The sequence below is a fragment of the Xenopus laevis genome, chromosome 8L (assembly GCF_017654675.1).
Source record: "Xenopus laevis strain J_2021 chromosome 8L, Xenopus_laevis_v10.1, whole genome shotgun sequence".
Classification (NCBI taxonomy): Eukaryota; Metazoa; Chordata; class Amphibia; order Anura; family Pipidae; genus Xenopus; species Xenopus laevis.
Window position 1 is genome coordinate 107,095,327 of NC_054385.1, and position 22,493 is coordinate 107,117,819.

Genomic DNA, 22,493 nt, shown 5'->3' on the forward strand with positions numbered 1-22,493 from the left:
TTGTGGGCATTTTGCTTTAAGGAGAAGGAAAGGCTAAAACTAAGTAATCTTTATCAGAAAGGTCTATATAAATACACCAGTAAACCCTCAAAGTAATGCTGCTCTGAGTCCTCTGTCAAAAGAAACACTGCATTTCATTCCTTTTATTGTGTACTCATGGGCTTCTGTATCAGACTTCCTGTTTTCAGCTTAAACCTCCAGGGCAGGGCTTGATCATGCTCAGTTTGCTCCTCTCTTCCTTTTCCCTCTTCCCTGCTGTAATCTGAGCCCAGAGCTATGAGTGAGCAGGGAGAGACTCAGGCAGGAAGTGATGTCACACCAAGCTACTATGGCAGCTGCTATCCTAAACAAACAGAGAGCGCTTCTAGAACTGTTTACTCAGGTATGGTAAAGCATTCTACAGAACAAATATAGTGTTTTAGCTTGCACTATTTGGCTAATCTATTGGAAATAAACTGCTTCGGTAGCTTTCCTTCTCCCTTAAAGCCTAATTAAAGCAGAAGAAACATAACAGTAATTGAAATATCTACATTTAGAAGTGGTTAGGGTCAAATCACATAATGTGTCCCCTATTTACTTAAAAGTAACTTCATCTACTTACAAGAGCTAGTTATATTGACTAGCAGACGGTATTTATGCAGTGAGGAGTTTAGATATAAATACCATAGGTGCATGAGGCAGGAGCTGCGCTACACTAAGCACTGTAAGAGATTATAATGGGGTTTAAGCGGATTGGTCCAGGGTGACAGAAGGAATGACTGGCCCCAGGATACACATTCCTTCCCTACAGGGCCAGGCATTTCATTCAGGTGAGAATGAAGTGTGTTTGCCATAAGTGGGTACAATAAAACATGATTTAGGGACCAAAGCTTAGGTCATCTGATCTTTAATATTATCCACATTCTTTTTTTTATTACTTTTGCCCCAAGAGGTCTAAATTAATGGACTGGTAGCCAGGTAAGTAACAGAATTTGAGCTGTTTATTGCACAACAGTGAAAAACATCAGTGGAATATAAAAATGCATGTGTCTGTGTGGTTTGATACATATATAAAACAGCTACAGTTTTTGCGTTTTTGTTTTTCTTTCCTGCAGTCCCAGATTATATCCGTGTTCAGAACGATTTCTTTAAATACCTGCTGCATGGCTGATCTGCTCTTGTTCCTTGGTCTTTTCATAATGCATGGACTGTCTGTATTTCATTTGCTGCTTTCAGGCCAATGGTACACAGGGTGATTTCCAGAATTTTATTGCCTTTAATGGGAGATAGAGAAAAACTCTCCAGCTGAAACTACAGGTGTAAAAGCTTGTCAGGCAAAATTTGCCCCCACCTTCCAATCTGTTAGAGTAAGGGCACACAGGCAGATTCGGGAAGAGTAGTCGCCCGGCGACAGATCGCCTCTTCTTCGGGGCGACAATCTCCCTGAACTGCCTTCCCGCCGGCTATAGTGAAAAATCGCCAGCGGGATGGAACTCGCAGCTATTCGTTTTCCGAAGTTGCCTCATGGGGAAACGAAGCACCGTGAGTGCCCTCCCGCTGGCGATTTGTTGCTGGGGCGACTTATCTCCCCCACTCTTGCTTCTGAGCAACTTTTCAATTGGCCTTCATTTTTTCTTTTTTTTTTTTTTTATATAGTTTTTGAATAATTTATCTTCTGACTCTTTCCAGATTTCAAATGGAGGTCACTGACCCCATCTGAAAACAAATACTTTGTAAGGCTACAAATGTTATTGCTACGTTTTATTACTCAACTTTCTATTCAGGCCATCTTCTATTTATATTCCAGCTTCTTATTAAAATCCATGCATGATTTCTAGGATAATTTGGACCATAGCTACCAGATTGCCAAAATTGCAAACTGGAGATTTGCTGAATAAAAAGCTAAATAATTCAAAAACCACAAGTAATTAAAAAATTAAAACCAAATGCAAATTGTCTCAGAATATCATTCTGTACATCATACTAAAAGTTCATTTAAAGGTGAACAACTCATTTAATAGTGTAAGTTGTGCGGCTTTGGCCTCTAAATTCCTTTAGCTGTGGTATTTAAAGGGGTTGTTCACTTTTAAATTAACTTTTAATATGATGTAGAAAGTGATATTCTGAAACCAATTGCTTTTTATTCAGCAGCTCTCCTGTTTACATTTACAGCAATCCGGTTGCTAGGGTACAAATTACACTAGCAACCATGCATTAATATGAAAAAGAGACTGGAATAGGAGAGGCCTGAATAGAAAGATGACTTATAAAAAGTAGCAATAACAATAAATGTGCAGCCATACAGAGCATTTGTTTGTAAGATGGGGTCCGTGACCGCCATTTGATAGCTGGAAAGGGTCAGAAGAAAAAAGCAAATAACTCAAAAAAGTATAACATATAAATAATGAAGAACAATTGCAAAGTTGCTAGGCATTGGACATTCTATAACACACTAAAGTTACCTCAAAGGTGAAGCACCCCTTTAAGTAATATTGTGTGTATATTGTAATGTACAAATTAAAAAACCTGTAGAAGGAGTTGCATCACTATTCAGTGCATGTTCTCTGGTATATGCTTTATATACTGCACATCGAGTGCTAAGGGGGTGGGCTTTATAGTCCTTGTCCAGCTCTTATTTAGTCCGGACGCTCTCCAGGAGGAACAGATGTGAATTTAAAGTGTATTCAGTTCTGCCATTACAATTTATGTTTATGAAGAGGCAGTGTAGGCTGAGTTATATAGATGACTGTTCAGTCTACTGCAGGGTTCTGTTTTCTTTGTGCCCAAATGATGCCATAGGGCAAGTCATTGGCAAGTTCCTTTATATAATATAGCGCCACACTAAGAAAGTGCCCAACTAGTGCCCCAGTATCCTGACTCACACAGCAAAGCCATCTCTACAGGGCAGGCTCTTTGGACACTTGACATGGGGGCCCTCTTGAATTATAGGGGAGAACCACAACAGCGGACCCGTTTTCATGTTGAATTCTTCTATATTGCAGTGAGCTGCTCCAGGACCTGGATAACTGCAGGAATGACCCCGTGGCCGTGGCCAGCTGCTTTGTCGAAAAGGTCAGAGTAGAATGAAATCCATGAAAAAGAACTCGTAGCTCCATACAATGCTGCCTGTGAGAACCGGGTGCTTTATGTGTAGCTGGGGTAACCCAAGGAATCTGTGCAATAAGAAATCAACAAATCAGCTTAAGAATAAACTCTGGATAACCACTGCAAATTCAGTGTAATTTATTTCTCACAACATGTTTCGGATATAAATATCCTTCATCAGGCCCACAAGCACCCGATGAAGGATATTTAAATCCGAAACATGTTGTGAGAAATAAATTACACTGAATTTGCTGTGGTTCTCCAGAGTTTATTCTTAAGCTGATTTGGAAGTTTTGTGGCTGGACGGGGCTACTACTCTGTTGGAGATACCCTGAAACACATGGACTGAGGGACCACCAAAAACTTATATAAAAAAACAAGGCTGATTCCTTGTCTTAGGGATACTTAGTACTCAGCATCAACTAATTCTAATGAATATTATTCTTTCAAGCCTATAGTCGGCTACGGAGAAAGCAGTATAGTGCCTTATACCCATATCTTCATTATGTTATGACTGTTGTTAATGCTTTGTATCCTAAAAAAATATCATTCTAACTTCTTTGCAGAGTCAGGACTTTGACATCTATACCCAGTACTGCACCAACTATCCCAAGTAAGTGTGTGCTTGTGTATATGCACTATATATTGCAACATTGCTTCCTTGAGCGTAATTCAAGAAGACTGAACGGCTCAGGCTCTGGGGTTGGAGAATTAGAAGGGACGGAGATGTTTGATAGAAAACAGTTAAAGGGGTGGTTCACCTTTAAGTTAACTCTTGGTATCTTACAGAATGGCCAATTGTAAGCAACTTTTCAATTGGTCTTCATTATTTATTTCTGATAGCTTTTGAATTATTTGCCACCTTCTTCTGACTTGTTCCAACTTTCAAATGGGGGTCACTAAAGAACAAATGCTCTCTAACGCTAAAATATAATTGTTATTGACACTTTCTTTTATTCATCTTTCTATTCAGGCCTCTTCTATTCATATTCCAGTCTTATTCAAATCAGGGCATGGTTGCTAGGGGAATTTGGGCCTAGCAACCAGACTGCTGAAACTACAAGCTGGAGAACTGCTGGATAAAAAGCTAAATAACTCAAAAATCACAAATAATAAAAAATTAAAAACCAAATGCAAATTGTCTCAGAATATCACTCTGTACATTATACTAAAAGTTCATTTAAAGGTGACCAACCCCATTAAGACTATATGGTCTATTTTGTATTTAAGTAGAATAATCCAGGCAAAGTGGGCCATGTGGTTTTTATTACACAGCCAAGGGTGTTGCAGCTACAAAGGAAGGGTGTGGAAGAGATACTTGACTTGTCTGGACAAGCGTTGGGCAGACCGAGAAACAGCACTTTCATTTCGGGAGGCATTTTGTGTTCATTTGAGAACATACTTTCACTGGGAAAAATAACAAGCAAGATTTATCATGTGAAAGAGTCAGCTGAATGCCTTTTATGCCTTCGTAATTGCAGCTCTACAGATTTGAGTTCTAACAACTCTTAAATATAAAAACAACCCTTTTTTATTCCCACATTCCTTATATCATGTGTTGTTGGGGAGCTAACCTGTGTATTGGTTGAAACGGCAGATTATGACTGTAGTCCAAAGTTCAGTCGCCCAGCTGCTATTGAGCTACTGTTCCCGCACTTCTGGGTGTGTCATGGCATGCTGGGAGTTGTAGTTTTATAAGTGTTCAGGAGTCCTAAAAGTGGGTCTGGGCCATTGCTGACAACCTCATGTCATATGGAAGCTAATGCCAGTCCTGGGCAACTAACAACCCTTCGTCTTTTGGACCAGGCTGCACCAGTAGTCTATATGCTCTATTGTGACATTTGGCTATAAGCATTACATGGATAACAGCTCTGTATTAAGCACAGGGCCTTGGGCTTGAAGTCTTGCAAGCAGTGTAAAGCTGATCCTTCATGTTGCCATTTCTTTTCAGCTCTGTGGCCACCCTCACCGAGTGCATGAGGAATAAAACCCTGGCCAAGTTCTTCCGGGAGAAGCAGGAGATGCTGAACCAGTCCCTTCCTCTCGGGGCCTACCTTCTAAAGCCAGTGCAGAGAATACTTAAGTATCACCTCCTGCTTCAGGTACTCGCAGTTACAGCACCAAGATGCTTAAAGGGAAAATATATGGCAAGATGTGCTGGCTTAAAAAGGGGACATGAAACATTTAAATTATGTCAGATGGGACCTTGTCATATAGATTCAAATGTTTGTGTATAAACTGCCCGCTGCAGGACAAAATGTAAAAGTGCACTGGATGCAACTTGGTCTGTGTATTTGCACCTTTATCATTCTTTGGCTGAACTGACTGAATTTTGCTGTGGTGTATGCCTCCACTTCTCTAACTGTAATTCAAAGTCTAATTAAAGTCACAGATGTCTTATTCAAGGGGATAAAAAATTATACATAGTATTCTTATCCCCCAGTCCAAGGGTTGTACATGGTTAAATAATTTCAAAAGGCAAAAATCGGAAAAGACTTACTGTTTAGTGAAGACGGAGCCCAAATATTATAAAAGTGAAAAAACTTTATTAGGACATACTGTAGCCTGACACGTTTCGTGGCACTTACTCATAGGATAAAAATGTAAAAGTGCATTGGATGCAACTTGGTCTGTGTATATGCACCTTAATAATTATCTTGCTAAACTGACTGATTATGGGATGTCTAGCATTTGCTTGTCAAATCCTTTTCCCTGATCACTTGAAAAACAACTGGGAAAGATTTCCTGAGACAGCGGGGCCCCACACCCAGGCCTTCACATACCTGACTTCTGTATAAATGGCATATGATTAATGGCTGTAATAGTTATTAGCTTTACTTCACTATCTTTTAGGGATGCACCGAATCCACAATTTTAGGATTCGGCCGAATCCTTTGTGAAAGATTCAGCTGAATACCGAACCATAATTTGCAGCATATGTACAGCAAATTAGGGGGAAATAAAAAAAACACATACAGTGCTTGGTAAAGAAATCTATTAATTCCATGTTTGTGTGACAAAATGTCTCATGATATTTTGGATTCAGTTCAGCAAGGCACTCCGATTTGGCTGAATCTAAATCCTGCTGAAAAAGGCAGAATCCCGAACCAAATCTTGAATTCAGTGCATCCCTACTATCTTCACAATTGAGGTTTGGATATAAGAATCTGATGTAGGTCGGTGCAGCAGAGATGGTGTAACTGTTGTTCTTTTACTCTGCAGGAAATAGCGAAACATCTTGATGTGAAGGTGGAAGGATATGAGGTGCTTGAGGAGGCTATTGAAACCATGACGGGAGTAGCCTGGTACATCAACGACATGAAAAGAAAGCACGAACATGCTGTGCGGCAGCAGGTACACACACCCTGTAGTAATAAAAACTAGAAATATTTTGAAAGCTTTTATTGTCATAGACTAGCCGTTGGGCTTAGTGGGTTATTGACTAACTACCAGTATCATCTACTCATTAACAACTTGAGGATGGTGGAAGATGGGGCTCAACAGTAGGAGAGTAACACTGTGGTACAATGGTTTGGTCCAAGCTTGAATCAAAAAATACACTTTAACTTTATGTGATAAAACATGGGCAGATGAGAACCCTAAGCTTCTTTTGAACAGCTCCAACTTTCTTGATTTGCTTGTCCTTATTCTGTATCTGCCTTCTGGATTCTAGTGACCGTAGCCAAGGTTAGGATGAGCAACTTAGGCCTGTATATTAACATATTACATCTCTGTGGGATCTGACAGGAGATCCAGTCTTTGCTGTTGAACTGGAAGGGTATAGACCTCACTGCATATGGAGAACTGGTGCTCGAGGGAACATTTCGGCTCCAGCGTGCCCGGAGTGAGAGGACATTTTTCCTTTTTGATAAGGCCCTGTTTATCACCAAGAGACGTGGAGACCACTATGTCTACAAAACATATATCCCTGTGAGTAATTATTGCTTTCTTTGCAATGTGCCAAGTGGGAAGCAGTTCCACACACAAGGTGTATTAAACATTGCAGATATTTTCTGTATATCAAATGCCCATACAGTATTCCTGCAGGTAGAAGTATTTTGCTTGGTTATCCCTCGTTTACCTGTGTTAATAACTATATATTTCCGCTTCTTGTAGTGTTCAAGCTTGATGCTGATTGAAAGTGCCCGGGACTCCCTCTGCTTCAGCGTAACTCATTACAAGAACAGCAAACAGCAGCATAATGTGCAGGTAAGCTGGTGTGTGGGGTGAAGCGTTCAGCTCCATTTCAGTTCATGTTTAAAAAAAATATAATAATATGTTTAACAAAAAGTATGTTTAATAGCAGCGGCTAGTCTCATTCAGCAGCTGTATAAATTACAATTGCTAGGGGAAAATTGGAGACAAGCATTTGGTGCAGATGGGATTGAATCAGGAAATGTATGATATGTGTTTGGTGTTTTTCATTAGCTAATCAGGTATGGTGGATTGTGTGTAAATAAAGAGTCCTTAACAATGCCAATAACTTGCCAGTGCCTGCACCTTGCAAGGGGGGCTTTGAATAGTAATGTGCTTAAAGGAACAGTAACACCAAAAATAAAAGTAATAAAAATATAATTTTCAGTTGTGCTTTGCAGGTAAGACTGGCATGTTTGCTTCAAAAACACTACTATAGTTTATATAAACAAGCTGCTGTGTAGCCATGGGGGCAGCCATTCAAAGCTGACAAAGGATAAAAGGCACAGGATACCCAGCAGATTACTGATAATCTCTTTAATATACAATGGGATTCTTCAAAACTTATCTGCTATCTACTGTGTATCCTGTGATTGAATGGCTACACAACAACTTGTATATATAAATGTAGTTGTGTTTCTGAAGCGAACATACCCGTTTTACCAAGGCAGGGCAACAATACATTATATTGTCATTCATTTAAGAAACTTTAATTTTTACTTTCAGTGTTAATGTTCCTTTAATTGTGCCCTACTGCTTTGCACGGGCCGCTGAAATCTGCAACGTGCTGTCACTGGGTTCCTTTGTCAAGGCCACACTGATACAGGCTAAAAACATTTGTGCAGTAACTCAATCTCTCATCTCCAGGCCAAAACCGTTGAAGAGAAACATGTCTGGACCCATCATTTAAAGAAACTTATTTTAGAAAACCACCATGCAATCATCCCCCAAAAGGTAATGCATTTGTTTCCGTTATTCTTCTGCAAACTAAATTGTGCCCAAAACATTAATAGTTGAGCAATTTTATAATTTCTGTTCTTTCAGTTAAGCTATTTTTTAAGGGGAAAAGTCTTTAAAAACATTTTTTTGCATTTGTTTCTGCAAGGTCACTGGCTCAGGATTAACTACCTGTGTTGGATGCTTCAAAAACCTTCTGTATAGGGTTCTTCCTGCCCCCAGCTAACTCTACTGGGCTTTGGAAGGAAAGTGCAGCATCCCTAATCTTAGCACACTGCTATAACAACTCCAGTGGAACTATGGTCTATACTGTAGAGCCCATTGCAGTGACAGTGGTAGAATATAGGGCTCCCTATTCCTGATTGGAGAAGACACCTACATAGAGAAATGATCTCTGAACCACATGTCCTGCATTGATCCTTGCTCTGTGCAGGTGCTGGTTTTTAAAACTGTTTTTGTTTTAATTAAAATGTCTAATTTTCAATGTTTTGAAAGATGGAATGTTTATTTGTATAACAGTGCCCATTAAAATCTCTCCTTTTATTTCAGGCCAAGGAGGCAATACTGGAAATGGATAATATGTGTAAGTCTGATCAGTCGCCCTCTTGCTGCACATCACCCTGTATAAAATGGTCTTGTGGATTTTGAATATTAAATACTATGTGGGCAGCATGGAAGCTTATTAGCATTGCTGCCTTGTAGCGCTAGGGTAGTAGGTTGAATTCTAGACAGGGCACTATCTCCAAGGAGTTTGTGTTTTCTTTAATTTACTCTGGTTTCTCCCACACTCCAAATATATACAGGCAGAGTCATTGGCTACAGTTAATAGTGACCATGATGTGTGTGAATGTGACCGGGAAGTTACTGTATATTGTATAAATTGTTCTGGGACAGGGCCAGATGCTGAGGGTGGAAGCTTTAGGGGTGCAGGATATTATAAGTTACTGAGGAGTTCCATGACCATATAACACGAGGACGAAGGCCGAGTGTTTTTATACAGGTCATGGATCTCCAAGGTGACTTATGATATCCTCATATTTTACAACAGGGGGTACTTTATTTATTATAATACACAAGTTTCAGTGAGTCATGTGACAGAAATGACATCTCTAAGCTCCGATTATAACAGATGACATCACTAAGCACCTTTCATAAGGCTATAATTTATAGTTTGTTCATGACTCTTGTCATTTTTACATTGTTACATTTTTGTATTTTTATATATATATATATATATATATATATATATATATATATATATATATATATATATATATATATATATATATATATATATAAAACACAAAAGCCATGAATATCCTGTAAATTATATCCTTATAAACGGTGACTTCTGATGTCATCAGTTATAAACGGTTAGTTCTGATGTCATTTCTGTCACATGACTCACTGAAATTTGTGTATTATAATAAATAAAGTACCCCCAGTTGTAAAATATGAGGATATTAGAAGTTACCTCGGAGTTCCATGACCTGTATAAAAACACTCGGCCTTCGGCCTCGTGTTTTTATATGGTCATGAAACTCCTCGGTAACTTATAATATCCTTATATTTTACAAGAGGGGTACTTTATTCACTATATATATATATATATATATATATATATATATATATATATATATATATATATATATATATATATATATATATATATATATATATATATATATATATATATATATATATATTACCTCTACCAGAACCAGGCAGTGGTGGATAATTCCAGCTGTGGAAGAGGAAAGGAAGCAAATTGGATCAGTGAGAAGCAGTCAGACTTGTTTTCCGTTTGTACTGCTAGTGTGTTTTCATTAGTTTGTACTGTACCAACGCCAGAGTTTTCATCTGTTTCTTAGATAAAGGAAGGTACAAATACAGCCCGGAAAGGCAAAAGAAGACCATGTCTGCCATTGAGCCCTCAGTGACACACCGCTCAGGACGCAGACAGTCTGGTAAGATCCCATTTCTAATCTTCTTCCAGCAGTATAGACTCCTGAGCTAAATGTACTGCCCTACATGAAACTCTTCTAGGCGCCATCATCCATTTATATTACCGTGCAGCCTGTAATTGCTCATTTATGGTTGGAGCATAAAGAAATGTAGACTGCCATATTTTCACATAACTTCATGTAGCAATTCAATTCAGACTTCTCATCCAGCTTTTTGGCATAAATTACCTTTCAAAAACAAATTTGGTTGGCTGGCTCTAGGATTTATATTATTGTACAGAGATGAAGTATGTGCTTGTTACTGCTGTGTATCCATTCCTAGAAAATATTGGTCTGACCCAGTGGCTTACACCGCCACCTTGTGGCATACAGATAGTCCCATGTAATTATTGTTGAAAAAACTTCAAGGATTTAAAAGTGAGCCTATAATTGTGTTCTAAAAACTACAGATAATATTGGAGTTAGATCATTTTTGTGCACTTATTCTATATTTTCCATAGAATAATGTTCTGTTTTGTGTTTTTTTTACTTAGAACCTTCCAAATACATAGCAAAACATCTGAATGACAAAGGTAAGGTATCAATCACATGTACAGTGTGTGTGTGTGTGTGTATTTATATATATATATATATATATATATATATATATATATATATAAGGGATGCGCCTAATCCACTATTTTGGATTCGGCTGAACCCCCGAATCTTTTGCGAAAGATTTATCCGAAAACCGAATCTGAATCCTAATTTGCATGTGCAAATTAGGGGTGGGAAGGGGAAAAAATATTTTACTTCCTTGTTTTGTAACAAAAAGTCACGCCATTTCCCTCCCCCCCTAATTTGTATATGCAAATTAGAATATGGATTGGCAGAAGGATTTGGCCGAAACCGAATCCTGGTGCATCCCTAATATATATATATATATATATATATATATATATATATATATATATATATATATATATATATATATATATATATATATATATATATATATATATGAGCAGTGTGTCCGCTACAAAGAAAGGGTCTTATGATCAGCACTTTGATGCGTGAGGCGATGGCAACAAGCAGACTTCTGAAGAGTCTACTAGAATATCTTCTTCATCCCTCAAACCCTTTCTATTTTCTTTATTGAAGAATCCGCCTATATCCCGCTACAACACTGTAATTATGGCTAAAATCCATGAGGGATTGACTCTTTTAAGAAATTATCAATATATTTGTAGGTGTTTCTGTTATTTTTGTCCACACCATATTTACGTTTGATTCCCAGGTACACGATTGTATGGTGCAATGTAACATTTACTGTAAGTCTAAATTTCCCTTTCTAATTTTTCTTTTTTTTTTTTTTCCTTTCTCTTCCCTGGGGACTAAAGCAGGAATAAAGGTAAAACCAGTTTTCATTCCATTGTTTTAAAATGAAGGGACATGAAATATATATTTTTTCAAGACCTACAAGTGCTTTACTTTATCCGGCAATACACATCCAATACATATCCATCGTTGCAATATACTGTATGTATATATATATATAAATAAAGTAACATAGTACCGCGCTCAATGGGTGCTGTGTTACTTCCTTTGGTTCAGTAGGTCAAAGGGAACATGTAAAACTGTTTTGTTGTTATGTACTTTGTTTTTTTATGTACTCTGTACATATACTTTTATGTACATAGGCTTTTAGGCATGGATGCAAGACGTGTGTAAAGTAGGGACGCATTGAATCCAGGATTCGCTTCTGTATTCGGCCAAACCGAATCCTAATTTGCATGTATAAATTAGGGTCAGGAAGGAAAATCACATGACTTTTTGTCATAAAACAAGGAAGTAAAAATAATCTTTTCCACTTTATCCTTCCCCACCCCTAATGTGCATATGCGTATTCGGACAAATCTTTCACAAAGGATTTGGGAATTCTGCGAATCACAAATAGTGGATTTGGTGCATCCCGAAGTATAAAGCTAATTTATGTGGCAATCAACACCAGGCCTCATTCAACCCCTCTTTCTCTGTCCATATGCCTTATTCAGATCTTCTGTATAAAGCATTCCGTACTTTGCTAGACTTCTGAGATCCAATCAGGAAGGCTGCATATTGTGTCTCAGAGCAGGAAGCGTGGAATGTTTGCTTTGCCCAACTGCCGACTCAGCTGCTTGTTCCAATAGAAATTTGTTCTATTATCACTATTCCGTCCCTTAACAGCCTTCTTTATGCCACCTTTTCTCAATCTGATGTCACTGCAGGCATGCGGACAGTTCCATCTGTGTATCTTTCCTTTTATTCTTTTTTTTTTTACCAAAGACCAGCATATTTATCTGTACAATTTTTCATCCTATAAATGACAAAAGACTTGTGATTTTTGGGACTACAGTAGAAACCCCCATTTTACATTTTTCAGGGGACCAGAATTTTTTTTTTTATAAAGTCCAGGAAAATGTAAAATCAGGGAAATGTATTATGCATAATATATAGGTGGGACCCCAAAACAAAAATGTAAGATGAGGGAAAACTTAATATCAGGGGATGTAAAATTGAGGTTCTACTGTATTATAATTCTCATAAGTATGTCTGCAAGTTAGAAGTCCTTGCCTTGTTGTGCCAGAGAATTGCATCTAAAGGGCAGATAGGTTAGACCTTTGTACTCCAGGGTCGGGATCAGGCTGTTTTAGACCTTTGTACTCCAGGGTCGGGATCAGGCTGTGGCACTATAGTATGGGGTTTATTTTACATGGTATACAGATGTAGACAAGAAGAGCCTGGCCTACATGGTGGATATCATAGTTGGGTGGTTGTTTGGGGCCATTCAGAGCCATGGATGACCTTCTACAACTGGAAGAATTTTTATTATGCCACATCTTGGCCTAATACCTAAAAAAAATCAACTTTGTCTGTGCAGCATGCAGGCAGTGATGGAGATCTTCAGGAATTTGAGGACATCCCACAGCCTTGTATTGGCAACTTGGGCACCAGCCTTGAGCAGCCGGAGGCTGAGGGAGAGAAGGAGCGTCCTGTCAGCACACAGCTGAGTAGAAGCTCCGTGACAGAGCTCAGTGCCTCTGATGAGGAGGAGGAGGAGGAGATACAGTTGGGAGATGATGATGATGAGCAGGTAGCTGATTTTGCCAGCTCCCTACTGGCTGTCATACATTGCTGGCACTATAGAGCCAAGACTTTGCTTTATACATGGGGTGCTCCTATGGTGAGGGTCTTTCTGTCTTCTTTCTCCTTGTCTAGGCGTCTTTTTAATCTGAGTAACTTAATTCAGCTGTTATCACGAGCAATTGACCTACTTATAACCTTATTTCATGCTAAAGGCACCTGCATGGCTTTTTGGTTAATTATCTGGTTCACATCATCTGGTATAACATAAGTTTTCTGCATGACTATGTGTATCCACGCAAAGAACCACGTGAGCCAATTAACTGCATGAGCTTAACAGCCGCCATGTCTATAGAATTGTGAATAAAGCAAGGAGTTTGTTTACTTCATCGAATAACCTTGTGTTTCATTTTCATATAACATAGTCACAAACCCCTTTACCACCATATGCACCAGCTTACCAAAACAGGGCAAAAACATTATATATAAGTATGAGAACATAGATACATCCACATTTCTGCTCTATGCTTCAGGAGTACCATATATCTGCCTTGCAGTTCTCCATAGGATGGTGATTCCCATAGATTTTGTTCCATTTCTTTCCTAATTATGATGAAGGTTATAAAGAAGAATTTCTTTAATTGTATTCATTTAATTCTTCCATGAGAAGTTGGGGTGCCCTGATTTGCTTGCAGAAGAGTACCATAGCCATCATTTACTCTGGCTTTGTTGGTAAGCAGTGCATATGGGTCTAATGAGGAATGTGGCATTTATTGACCTGCGTAACATGATTTTTTTTAAAAATGTATTATATTTTTTAGACTAAAGAAGAGGTACCAAAAGGCTGCAAGAGACAAAACAGCCAGTCATTTGGGAATGCAGAGAAGAGGAGGAGTGTGGAGGTCACATCTGGGCACCAAGAGGTAAGTTACTCAATGTGTAGAGTTGGAGAAGTGCAACTATAATCAGGCTGTGTATTAACTAATCAAGTGACTGTGTCGGGCATGGTGCAGAGAAATGCGGAGTGCTGATTATATGTAGCCATCTCTTGGAATTACTAATTCATATATGATACTGTATTTTGGTTGGCACAGTAGTACTGAAAACTGAAGTGTAAGTGGTTGGAGCTTGTTAACTCAGAACATAAGAACATCCAGACACAATGAATTTTTCAACTAGATGGTTTATGGCTTTCACAAAGCAACAAGAACCTGCACCACCCCAGTAGCTTTCCCTCTTACTTTAAACTTACTGATATGCAAAGAACTCATTGACCTATTATTGTAGTATGCCTTTGATATAAATCCATCCCAACACTCAGACTTTTTTTTGGATAAGTACAAAGGCAACAAGAATGCCTTAAGCAGGGCCGGAAATAGGGGTAGGCAGCAGAGGACACAAAGGTGGTGGAGAGCTAGGACTTAAGACCCTGCACATCAGGATCAGTGAGCAGGCCAGTGGGGGGGGGAGGTGACAGCAGGGGACTTGATTGGACACCCTGCACTTTGGGCCCAGCTGTGGTCTTCAGAGGTAGAAGAAAAGTGACTTCACTCCTTTGTAACATTGCCAACAAAATGACTGTAAGGCTGAAGGCAGCTGTAAATATCACAAAAATATACATTGCCCTGTCACGTTGGCCACCTGGGCTACACCAATAGGGGGACTAGAATTAGTGATTATGAAACACATCCCTGAGTTAAAAACAAAAGCTTTCTTATTCAAAGATAGAGGCATATAATGACCCAGATTTGTAGGTAAGATTCAGGTGCTTGCTTTAGAATTAATGAGGGGATTGCTGAGCTTCTAAGGCTTTATTTTACTAATGTTATCCATATTTGTCTCTCTCTTATTAAGTCTGTATATGAAATGGATAAGGAAACTTCAGTGTCAGAAGAGATCTACAAGGCCGTGGTCGTCGGCTCTTCTGAGAATGAACAAGCCGTCCTCTTGGAAAACACGGATGACACAGAGCCTGAGAAAGATGAGAGCACAGCTCACCCGAAAGTCCATGAATCAGTGGAGAATGAAGAAGCCGAAAGTACAGAAGACTCAAAGACTTTCAGCAGTGAAGAAGATGAAGAGGAAACACCAACCCATGAATCAACAAGTATCCTCCCTCCTTCTGTTCTGGACCAGGCCAGTGTAATTGCTGAGAGATTTATAAGCAGCATATCCAGGAGGAGTAGTATGGCTTTGGAAGATGGGAAAGTTATAGGCTACATTACCCCAAGATTAACCAGCCGCTGCAGTAGTTTGATCAATCTGGAATGTACAGATACCATTATTTATCAGAATGGTTCCAATGACATCCAGGACTTCCCTGACCTTTGTAGTAACACCGGTGTAGATATTCTTGACGCCACTCTTAATAAGGCGAACTCTGCCAGCGTGGAGAATGTGTTTGAGGAGAGAGAGAGGCCCACGTGTAAGAGAAGGGACTCCATTCTGTCCATCCAAGATAGACAACTCCTTGACAAAATCAAAACGTACTATGATGACGCAGAAAATCGTGATGCATCTTTTAGCATTAAGCGCAGAGAAAGCTTAAACTATATCCCCACTGGACTTGTTAGAAACTCTGTGTTTAAGATTAACAGCCTGCCCCGATTTGATTCTGCCCAGAGTTCTCTATCAAGGCAGAGAATGTCCAGTTCTTCTAGTAATACCAGCGGTGTGAGCAGTAGACACGCTTCCTTGGCAGACACAAGATCTAATGAGCCAGAACAGCTAGGAGCCCAAAGTCAGCTGCTGTTGGAACCAGCCACAAATGGCGTGTCAGACCATTCAGCCTCCATTACTGATGAGGAGTTCCGGGCACCAAATGAAATGATTAAAGAGTGGGATGAAATTGAAAAGGTAAATGCATGGAAAGAGGCCTCAGAAACTGCCAAAAAAGATGACAAACAACAATCCATCAGTGATGCACATAGTGACCTGGAAAATGGTCATGAACCACTGCTCATACTGGAAGACAGCGATCTGAGTACTATAACAGAGGAATCCCCTCTTCCTACACCGGAAAGCACCTCCCCTAAACAGTTTGGATCTGTTCTGAATAACACTGGTTTTAATGAGTATAAAACACCTGAGAAGTTACACTCCAAGATAATGCAACTGGCCAACTGCATGGATGAAGACATGTCGGAGAAGATGAAGAACAAGGTATATCAGCTGGCCAGGCAGTACAGTCAGAGGATCAAATGCAACAAGCCAGTGTCACATAGGCATCTAAAGGAGATCGAGGAGGATCTCAGAAGGAACAGTCTGCCGGCTGTACAAGAGGAAAACCGGGAGGAGAAAGGTGAGGATAATGCCTTTATATGGTGGATAGCACCATGGGAAAATAGGGTACATTAAGGAAGCATCAATGGATAATGGGTTTCAGATAACTGTTAACATACTGCTACTGTATTTTAAGTAGGTTTATTATTTACCACCATTAAATTGGCCAGATGTTGATCGGGCAGGTTTTATTTTCACGTAGGATTGAGGACCTTATTGACTCGTTGATGCAGTCGTCTCCCCGACAGCCCTTTTTCCGTTAGTTGTCATCCAATCATTTGGCTCCTAGGGCCAAGCGATAAGATAAGCCCAATATCACCCCTCTCTGGTGGGCATATTAGGGGACAAATCCACTCATTTGGTGACCTTGCGAAACTAGCGGATCTTATAAAGTAGGGCCACATTAAGGTTATAACTTATTGCGTGCACTGGTTAGCATTACTCTCTGTTTGCTTTAAATCATATCAATCATCAGGCTTCCCCCATAGACACCAATGTAAATGTCCCATGAGCAGCTATAAATAGACAATACTGTTATTCTCTGGAGGATTCTAGGGGAAAGGCAAGCATTATGGGAAGTGCCACTCATGTATAAATAGAAACCCTGAGAGGTGCAATGCACTGCTTGCAGTTACCCGTGTCCTCTCAGGGAAAATAAAATGTCCTGAATTTAAAAAAAAAAAATCTTATTTTTTTTTATGTCTGTTAAATATAACTTAACCCTTTATGCCCGTTTTATATGGATTAATGTATCCTTAATTGAGGAGTTATGGGATTTGTAATGACATGAGGCCACAGGCCAAGAACATTAAACTTCAGGCAATCTCTATTATCCTTCCGTATTCTGAAAGAGAGAGGCTTTATTTCTTATAAAATCTAAAGGTTCTCTGTGTCCTGTGATCCTGCAACATTATTATACTCTGTTCCTCAGGATGTTCCTGTTTTAGGTGTATATTAATGGGAAACTACGTCAGACTTTGTTCATTTACAGCAGACAGTGATTTTCTATTCTTCAGTTTGCAATTGGTCCTCATATTTCCATTTCAATATTTTTGCACAAACAGTCTGATTTGAAGTAACGCTGAGGCTTGGGTATTAATGGCTTATAATATAAAATTAACTTTGGGCTTCTTTAAAGGGATTGTTTACCTTAAAAATAACTTTTAGTATGAAGTAGAGAGTGATATCCTCAGACAATTTGCGATTGGTTTTTATTATTTGTGGTTTTTGAGTTATTTAGCTTTTTATTCAGCAGCTCTCCAGTTTGCAATTTCAGCAGTCTGATTGCTAGGGTCCAGAATACCCTGATTTGAATATGAGACTGGAATATGAATAGGAGAGGGCTTGAAAAGAATGACGACGAATAAAAAGTAGTAATAACAATAGGTGTGTAGCCTTACAGAGCAAAAACTATAAAAAATAAATAATGAAGACCAACTGAAAAATAACATACTAAAAGTTAATCACCCCTTGAAGATGAGTTGTCCCCATACCTGCAGCTTTTTAGATGTAGAACAACTGGATTCTCAGCCAGGGTCATACAGCATTTTTTATTCATTACATAAATTATATCATTACATTATTTACTAATTGGTTGCATATGTCTACTCTCTAGAAAAACGCAAGCCGATACTATCACTCCCTACCTACGACAGCATTATACTCCAAGAGCATGGCCCTACAACTCCAACATCTGCCTTGAGCAGAGACAACGCCCCAAAGCATCTTTCCTTTTCTACACCCTGTGATAGCCCCGGGGCTCTTTCCCCAACAATGGCCGACTGCAAGAGTCCTCTGAGTCCAGTCAAGGCAGAGAGATTTCACTGGCCTGACGTCCGGGAACTGAGATCAAGGTACACAAGTGCAGCCAGTTCTAGTAAGGCACCTTCCGTCATCAGGAGCCAATCTGTGCCAGAAAGGATAACTGTGCCCAATGTGAAGGGCCATTCTGACGTGGAAAGTAAGGATTGCATGAGTCACTCTTACAGCATGAATGTGAAACACACAGAGAATGTCAATGGCAGCACCAAGGACTCAACACAGAATAACAAAGTAGAGGCTGAGCCTCCTTTGCCAGTATTGTCCAATCTCAATAGTAAACCTGAGCCACTAGTGACCTGTGAAAAGGCTGGGTATTACGTCAGCGCCGAGGCTCCTCTGGAAAATAACAAGAAAGTTATCGTTATGGAAAAAATTTCCACGGTCTCCAACGGCTCTTCCGCCCATGATCTGGAGAGCGACGACGCATACATACAGATCAGGTCTCCCACCAGCAGGGAGAAGATCTCGCTCAAAGCTTTGATTGAGCGCTGCAAAGCCTACCAGGAGTCTGAGGAGTACCGATCCAGGGAAGTAGAGGAAACCACTGAATCCACTGAACCTGTTCCTCACGAAGAGTCCAATCCTGACAGATCAAGCTGTGACGGAAACCAGCAGAACAGAGTCAAGAACTTGAGAGAAAAATTTCAGACTCAGCAGCACTCAAGTAGCCTGAAACAGTCGGAAGTCCACTAATCTGTATGGAAATTTTCCATGAATAGTCGCCCTGGTATAATGTTCAGAGAAGAACCTGATTTCCTTCTAGCCACTACCCCTCTCACATGGTATCACTTCATTTATCCTAACGGCACTTTATATATTGTGGATTTTAACCTCTTTCTCTGGGGACCATAATAACTTCCCATTTCACTAGCCAGGTGATGTACAGCAAGACACTGCCTACCTTGGATATTTCTACATTCCTAATTTGTGCTTTTTTTATTGTTTTTTTTTTTTTTAATGACTGTATTTAATCCTCATCTGTTTTACCGATCCTCCAGCACCTCAAATGTACAGCTGAAGTCAACTGAAAAGTGCGGGCTTCTCGTCGGTGCTTATTAGGGGGGCCTTAAGGATAGAGTCATTCTGTGATTATTTTTTTTGTGCTATTTATTATTATTTTGTGGTCGATTTCGATTTTAATATTTCAGGAAAGTGGAGGTCCCTGTGTTACGAATTTGTAATTATTTCTCTGTCATGTAAATACAAGTCACTCTATAAAGCTCTTTGCAGTAAACTATAGCTGGGAAATTGTGTCGCTTCTTGGAAATAAGGCAGTGAATGCTCGTGATTAGGTTGGTATTTGGCTCTGGTAAGTAAAATACAAATCTATATTTGATACATCAATTTATCCATTAGAAGCTGGTTGATTACATGTTGACTGATCCACTGCCACATATTTGGGAATTTTAAATGCTAAGTGCTTTAAGGGAAAGCACCCCCTATTCATCAGTATGGTTTGCTTTACTTTCTTATAAAGGTTCTCTAAAGGAGAACTTAGCCCTGAGCAATAACTGGGCCCCCCCTTAAGGGCCCTCCTCCCCCCATTTCCCAAGCTGCACCACAGGGGAAACCCTTAACATGGCCATTTGCTGAATCTTGTGAAAAGCAGGGTAGTGGGGTTGTTGTTCCCACTCCAAGTTCTCTTTAATCGCCAACACGGAGCAGGTGCGGTCTGGAGTAGCTTTGGCTGTGCGTGTGCTCCGTTTGGAAAATTGCAGAGAAGAGGACCTAAAGATGGAGCCTGCCAACCCTGGGGTACTACTCTCACAACAAGGTAAAGCTAACAGCCACGTTTATGGGGTCCCCAGTGGTGCGGTTCGGGAGGAGGACGACCCAATTATTACTCAAGGTTTTGTTCTCCTTTAAAGCCTGAGTAAGTGATGTTATAAAGTGATCCCCAACCAGTGGCCCATGAACAACGTGTTACTCACCAACTCCTTGGATGTTGCTCTCAGTGGCCTCAAAGCAGGAGCTTATTTATGAATTCCAGGTTTGGAGACAGGTTTTAGTTGCATAAAAACCAGGTGTACTGACAAACAGTCTCCTGTAGGCTATCAGTCCATATAGAGGCTACCAAACAGCCAATCACAGCCCTTATTTGGCATCTGCAGGGACTTTTTGTAGGATTGTACAGGTTTTGCACTAATCTACAAAACCTGATTATTAGTAGCTGCATCATTGTAGTTTAGGGTTTAGGAAGATATCCAATCAGGAACAGGCAGATCCTCCAAACAGGGCAACTGATTCGAAACCACTGGGACCAACAAGAGGGTGCCATGGAACATGTTATATACCAGCTACTGGTTGGGGATCAATGGTATAAACGGGGCAATATGGCGTTTTTTGTAAATCCATTTCACAGTGTCCATATCTTGCCTCAGATCCACCTTCATCACTACATGCGGAACAGGCATTGGCTATGTAGGCAGTTTTAAGCAGATACTCAGGGCCCACTGATATTCTGTGAAACCCAGGAAATTGGACAGGCAGAATAATTGAAGCGAACCACGTATGTTCCAATAATATCAACCCTCCAGATCAAGTTAGGTAGATAAAATACATCATTGGCATTAGTATAGGGTGATGTTTACAAGTTCTGGCTACAGCCTGACCATGGGTGCTTGAGCCAAGGACTGGCTGCAGATGTGTGTGAGGTGCAAGGACATGTATTACCCCTTTAAAGAAAAAAAAAACACCCACCCACACACCCCCCCCCCCGCTAGGGGCTGCCAAATACGGATGCAAAGCACAGACACTTACAGCAAAATGCCTGTTATTAAAGAGGAACTATTGCGAAAATGAAAATTGAATAAGCTTCCTTATACTGGAGTAAGAAACGTTCTAAATACAATCAATTAAAAATTCTGCATTGTTTCTGAAATAATCAAGTTTATGTTCACTATCCCTCTCTCAACATCTGTTTCTCTTCATTCTCTCTTAATGGTGTCATTGACCGTGAGATCCAATATATCTTATAGGATCTATCAAAATGACTGCCTTTTGCACAAATTCTGCATGTAGAGAGACATGATGTCTGGTGAGTTTAATAGAGTGAGCTCTAATACATCTTCTAGGCAAAAGGAGATGATATATTGGATCATTCGTCTGACACCCAACTCCTGAATGAAGACAGAATGAGGAGAAACAGATGCTGAGAGAGGAATAGTGAAGATAAACTTGATTATTTCAGAAACCGTACAAATGTTTTAATTGATTGTATTTAACAAGTTTCGTCTTTCAGTATGCTGAAGCTTAGTTTCGCGATAGTTTCCCTTTAAATATCAATCAGAGATACTTTACTTCAAAGGGCAAGATACTTTGTTTTATTAACCCTGGATGCGTTAACACAGGGCAACGTGAAAAGGGACGTTAGCCTTTAGGATGTTCTTGACAGACCTATTCTTTTTAATTGGTCTTCATTATTTGTTGTTATGGTTTAGGAATAAACAGAATTCCTTGTCAGCAACTGAAAATGCTCTCTGGTTGTTAGGGTCCCTAACAACAACAACAAAAAAAACAAATCAACTGTGGGGGTACAAATGTATTGTTCTTTTTTGTTTTAATTGATTTATTTTCTCTCCCTTTGCTATTCATCATTTATTCTGAGATCCAAGAGTTGCCTGGTTACTAGAGTAATTTAGCGCTAGCAAACCAGGTAAAATTTGAAATTCAAAAAAATACAAAGACTAAAAAAGATGAGAACTTAAGGGCAGATTTACTAAAGGACGAAGTGACTAACGCTGGCGAAGATTCACCAACGTTACCGTTTTCAGGACGTCACTTCGCTAGAGCAGGAGATAGACTCAAGTGGTCATTCGCACTCTATCGCCAGGCAAATTTTGCTCTGAACGTTTTCGTTTTACTGAACGTTACCTCTTTCGCCAGACTTGCCTTCACCAGCTCAGACCAGGAGAAGTGCAATAGAGTTAAGAGATCTTCCTCAATCTTCTGTTACTTACATCATATTTTTTTAGTGGAAAAAGTTGGCTGGTGTCTTTTCCGTTTTTCAGAGAGATAGTCTGCAAAAGTCCTTAAAAAACTTTTCGGGTAACCGGGTTCCCCCATACATTTTCTAAAATTTTGCAGCAA

At 39.7% G+C, this 22,493-nt stretch overlaps 1 protein-coding gene across 12 annotated transcripts in view; it reads left to right on the forward strand.

Moving 5' to 3' along the window:
* The window catches only part of plekhg3.L (pleckstrin homology and RhoGEF domain containing G3 L homeolog), an 82,357-nt gene extending 62,714 nt beyond the window's left edge, over nt 1–19,643 (forward strand). For 7 of the 12 annotated variants that reach the window (XM_041573365.1, XM_041573366.1, XM_041573364.1 and 4 more), the window contains 15 exons: nt 2,982–3,051; nt 3,651–3,697; nt 5,036–5,186; nt 6,307–6,438; nt 6,832–7,014; nt 7,201–7,293; nt 8,146–8,232; nt 8,785–8,818; nt 10,107–10,202; nt 10,733–10,771; nt 11,579–11,589; nt 13,099–13,401; nt 14,123–14,224; nt 15,156–16,602; nt 18,199–19,643. In XM_041573365.1, the coding sequence (XP_041429299.1) occupies nt 2,982–3,051; nt 3,651–3,697; nt 5,036–5,186; nt 6,307–6,438; nt 6,832–7,014; nt 7,201–7,293; nt 8,146–8,232; nt 8,785–8,818; nt 10,107–10,202; nt 10,733–10,771; nt 11,579–11,589; nt 13,099–13,401; nt 14,123–14,224; nt 15,156–16,602; nt 18,199–19,097 (3,694 nt within the window). In that variant the 3' untranslated portion in view covers nt 19,098–19,643. The remainder of the gene's footprint in view (nt 1–2,981; nt 3,052–3,650; nt 3,698–5,035; nt 5,187–6,306; nt 6,439–6,831; nt 7,015–7,200; nt 7,294–8,145; nt 8,233–8,784; nt 8,819–10,106; nt 10,203–10,732; nt 10,772–11,578; nt 11,590–13,098; nt 13,402–14,122; nt 14,225–15,155; nt 16,603–18,198) is intronic. The other 5 variants (XM_041573367.1, XM_018231210.2, XM_041573370.1 and 2 more) reach the window with 5 other exon arrangements.
* Nucleotides 19,644–22,493: the final 2,850 nt, after the last annotated feature.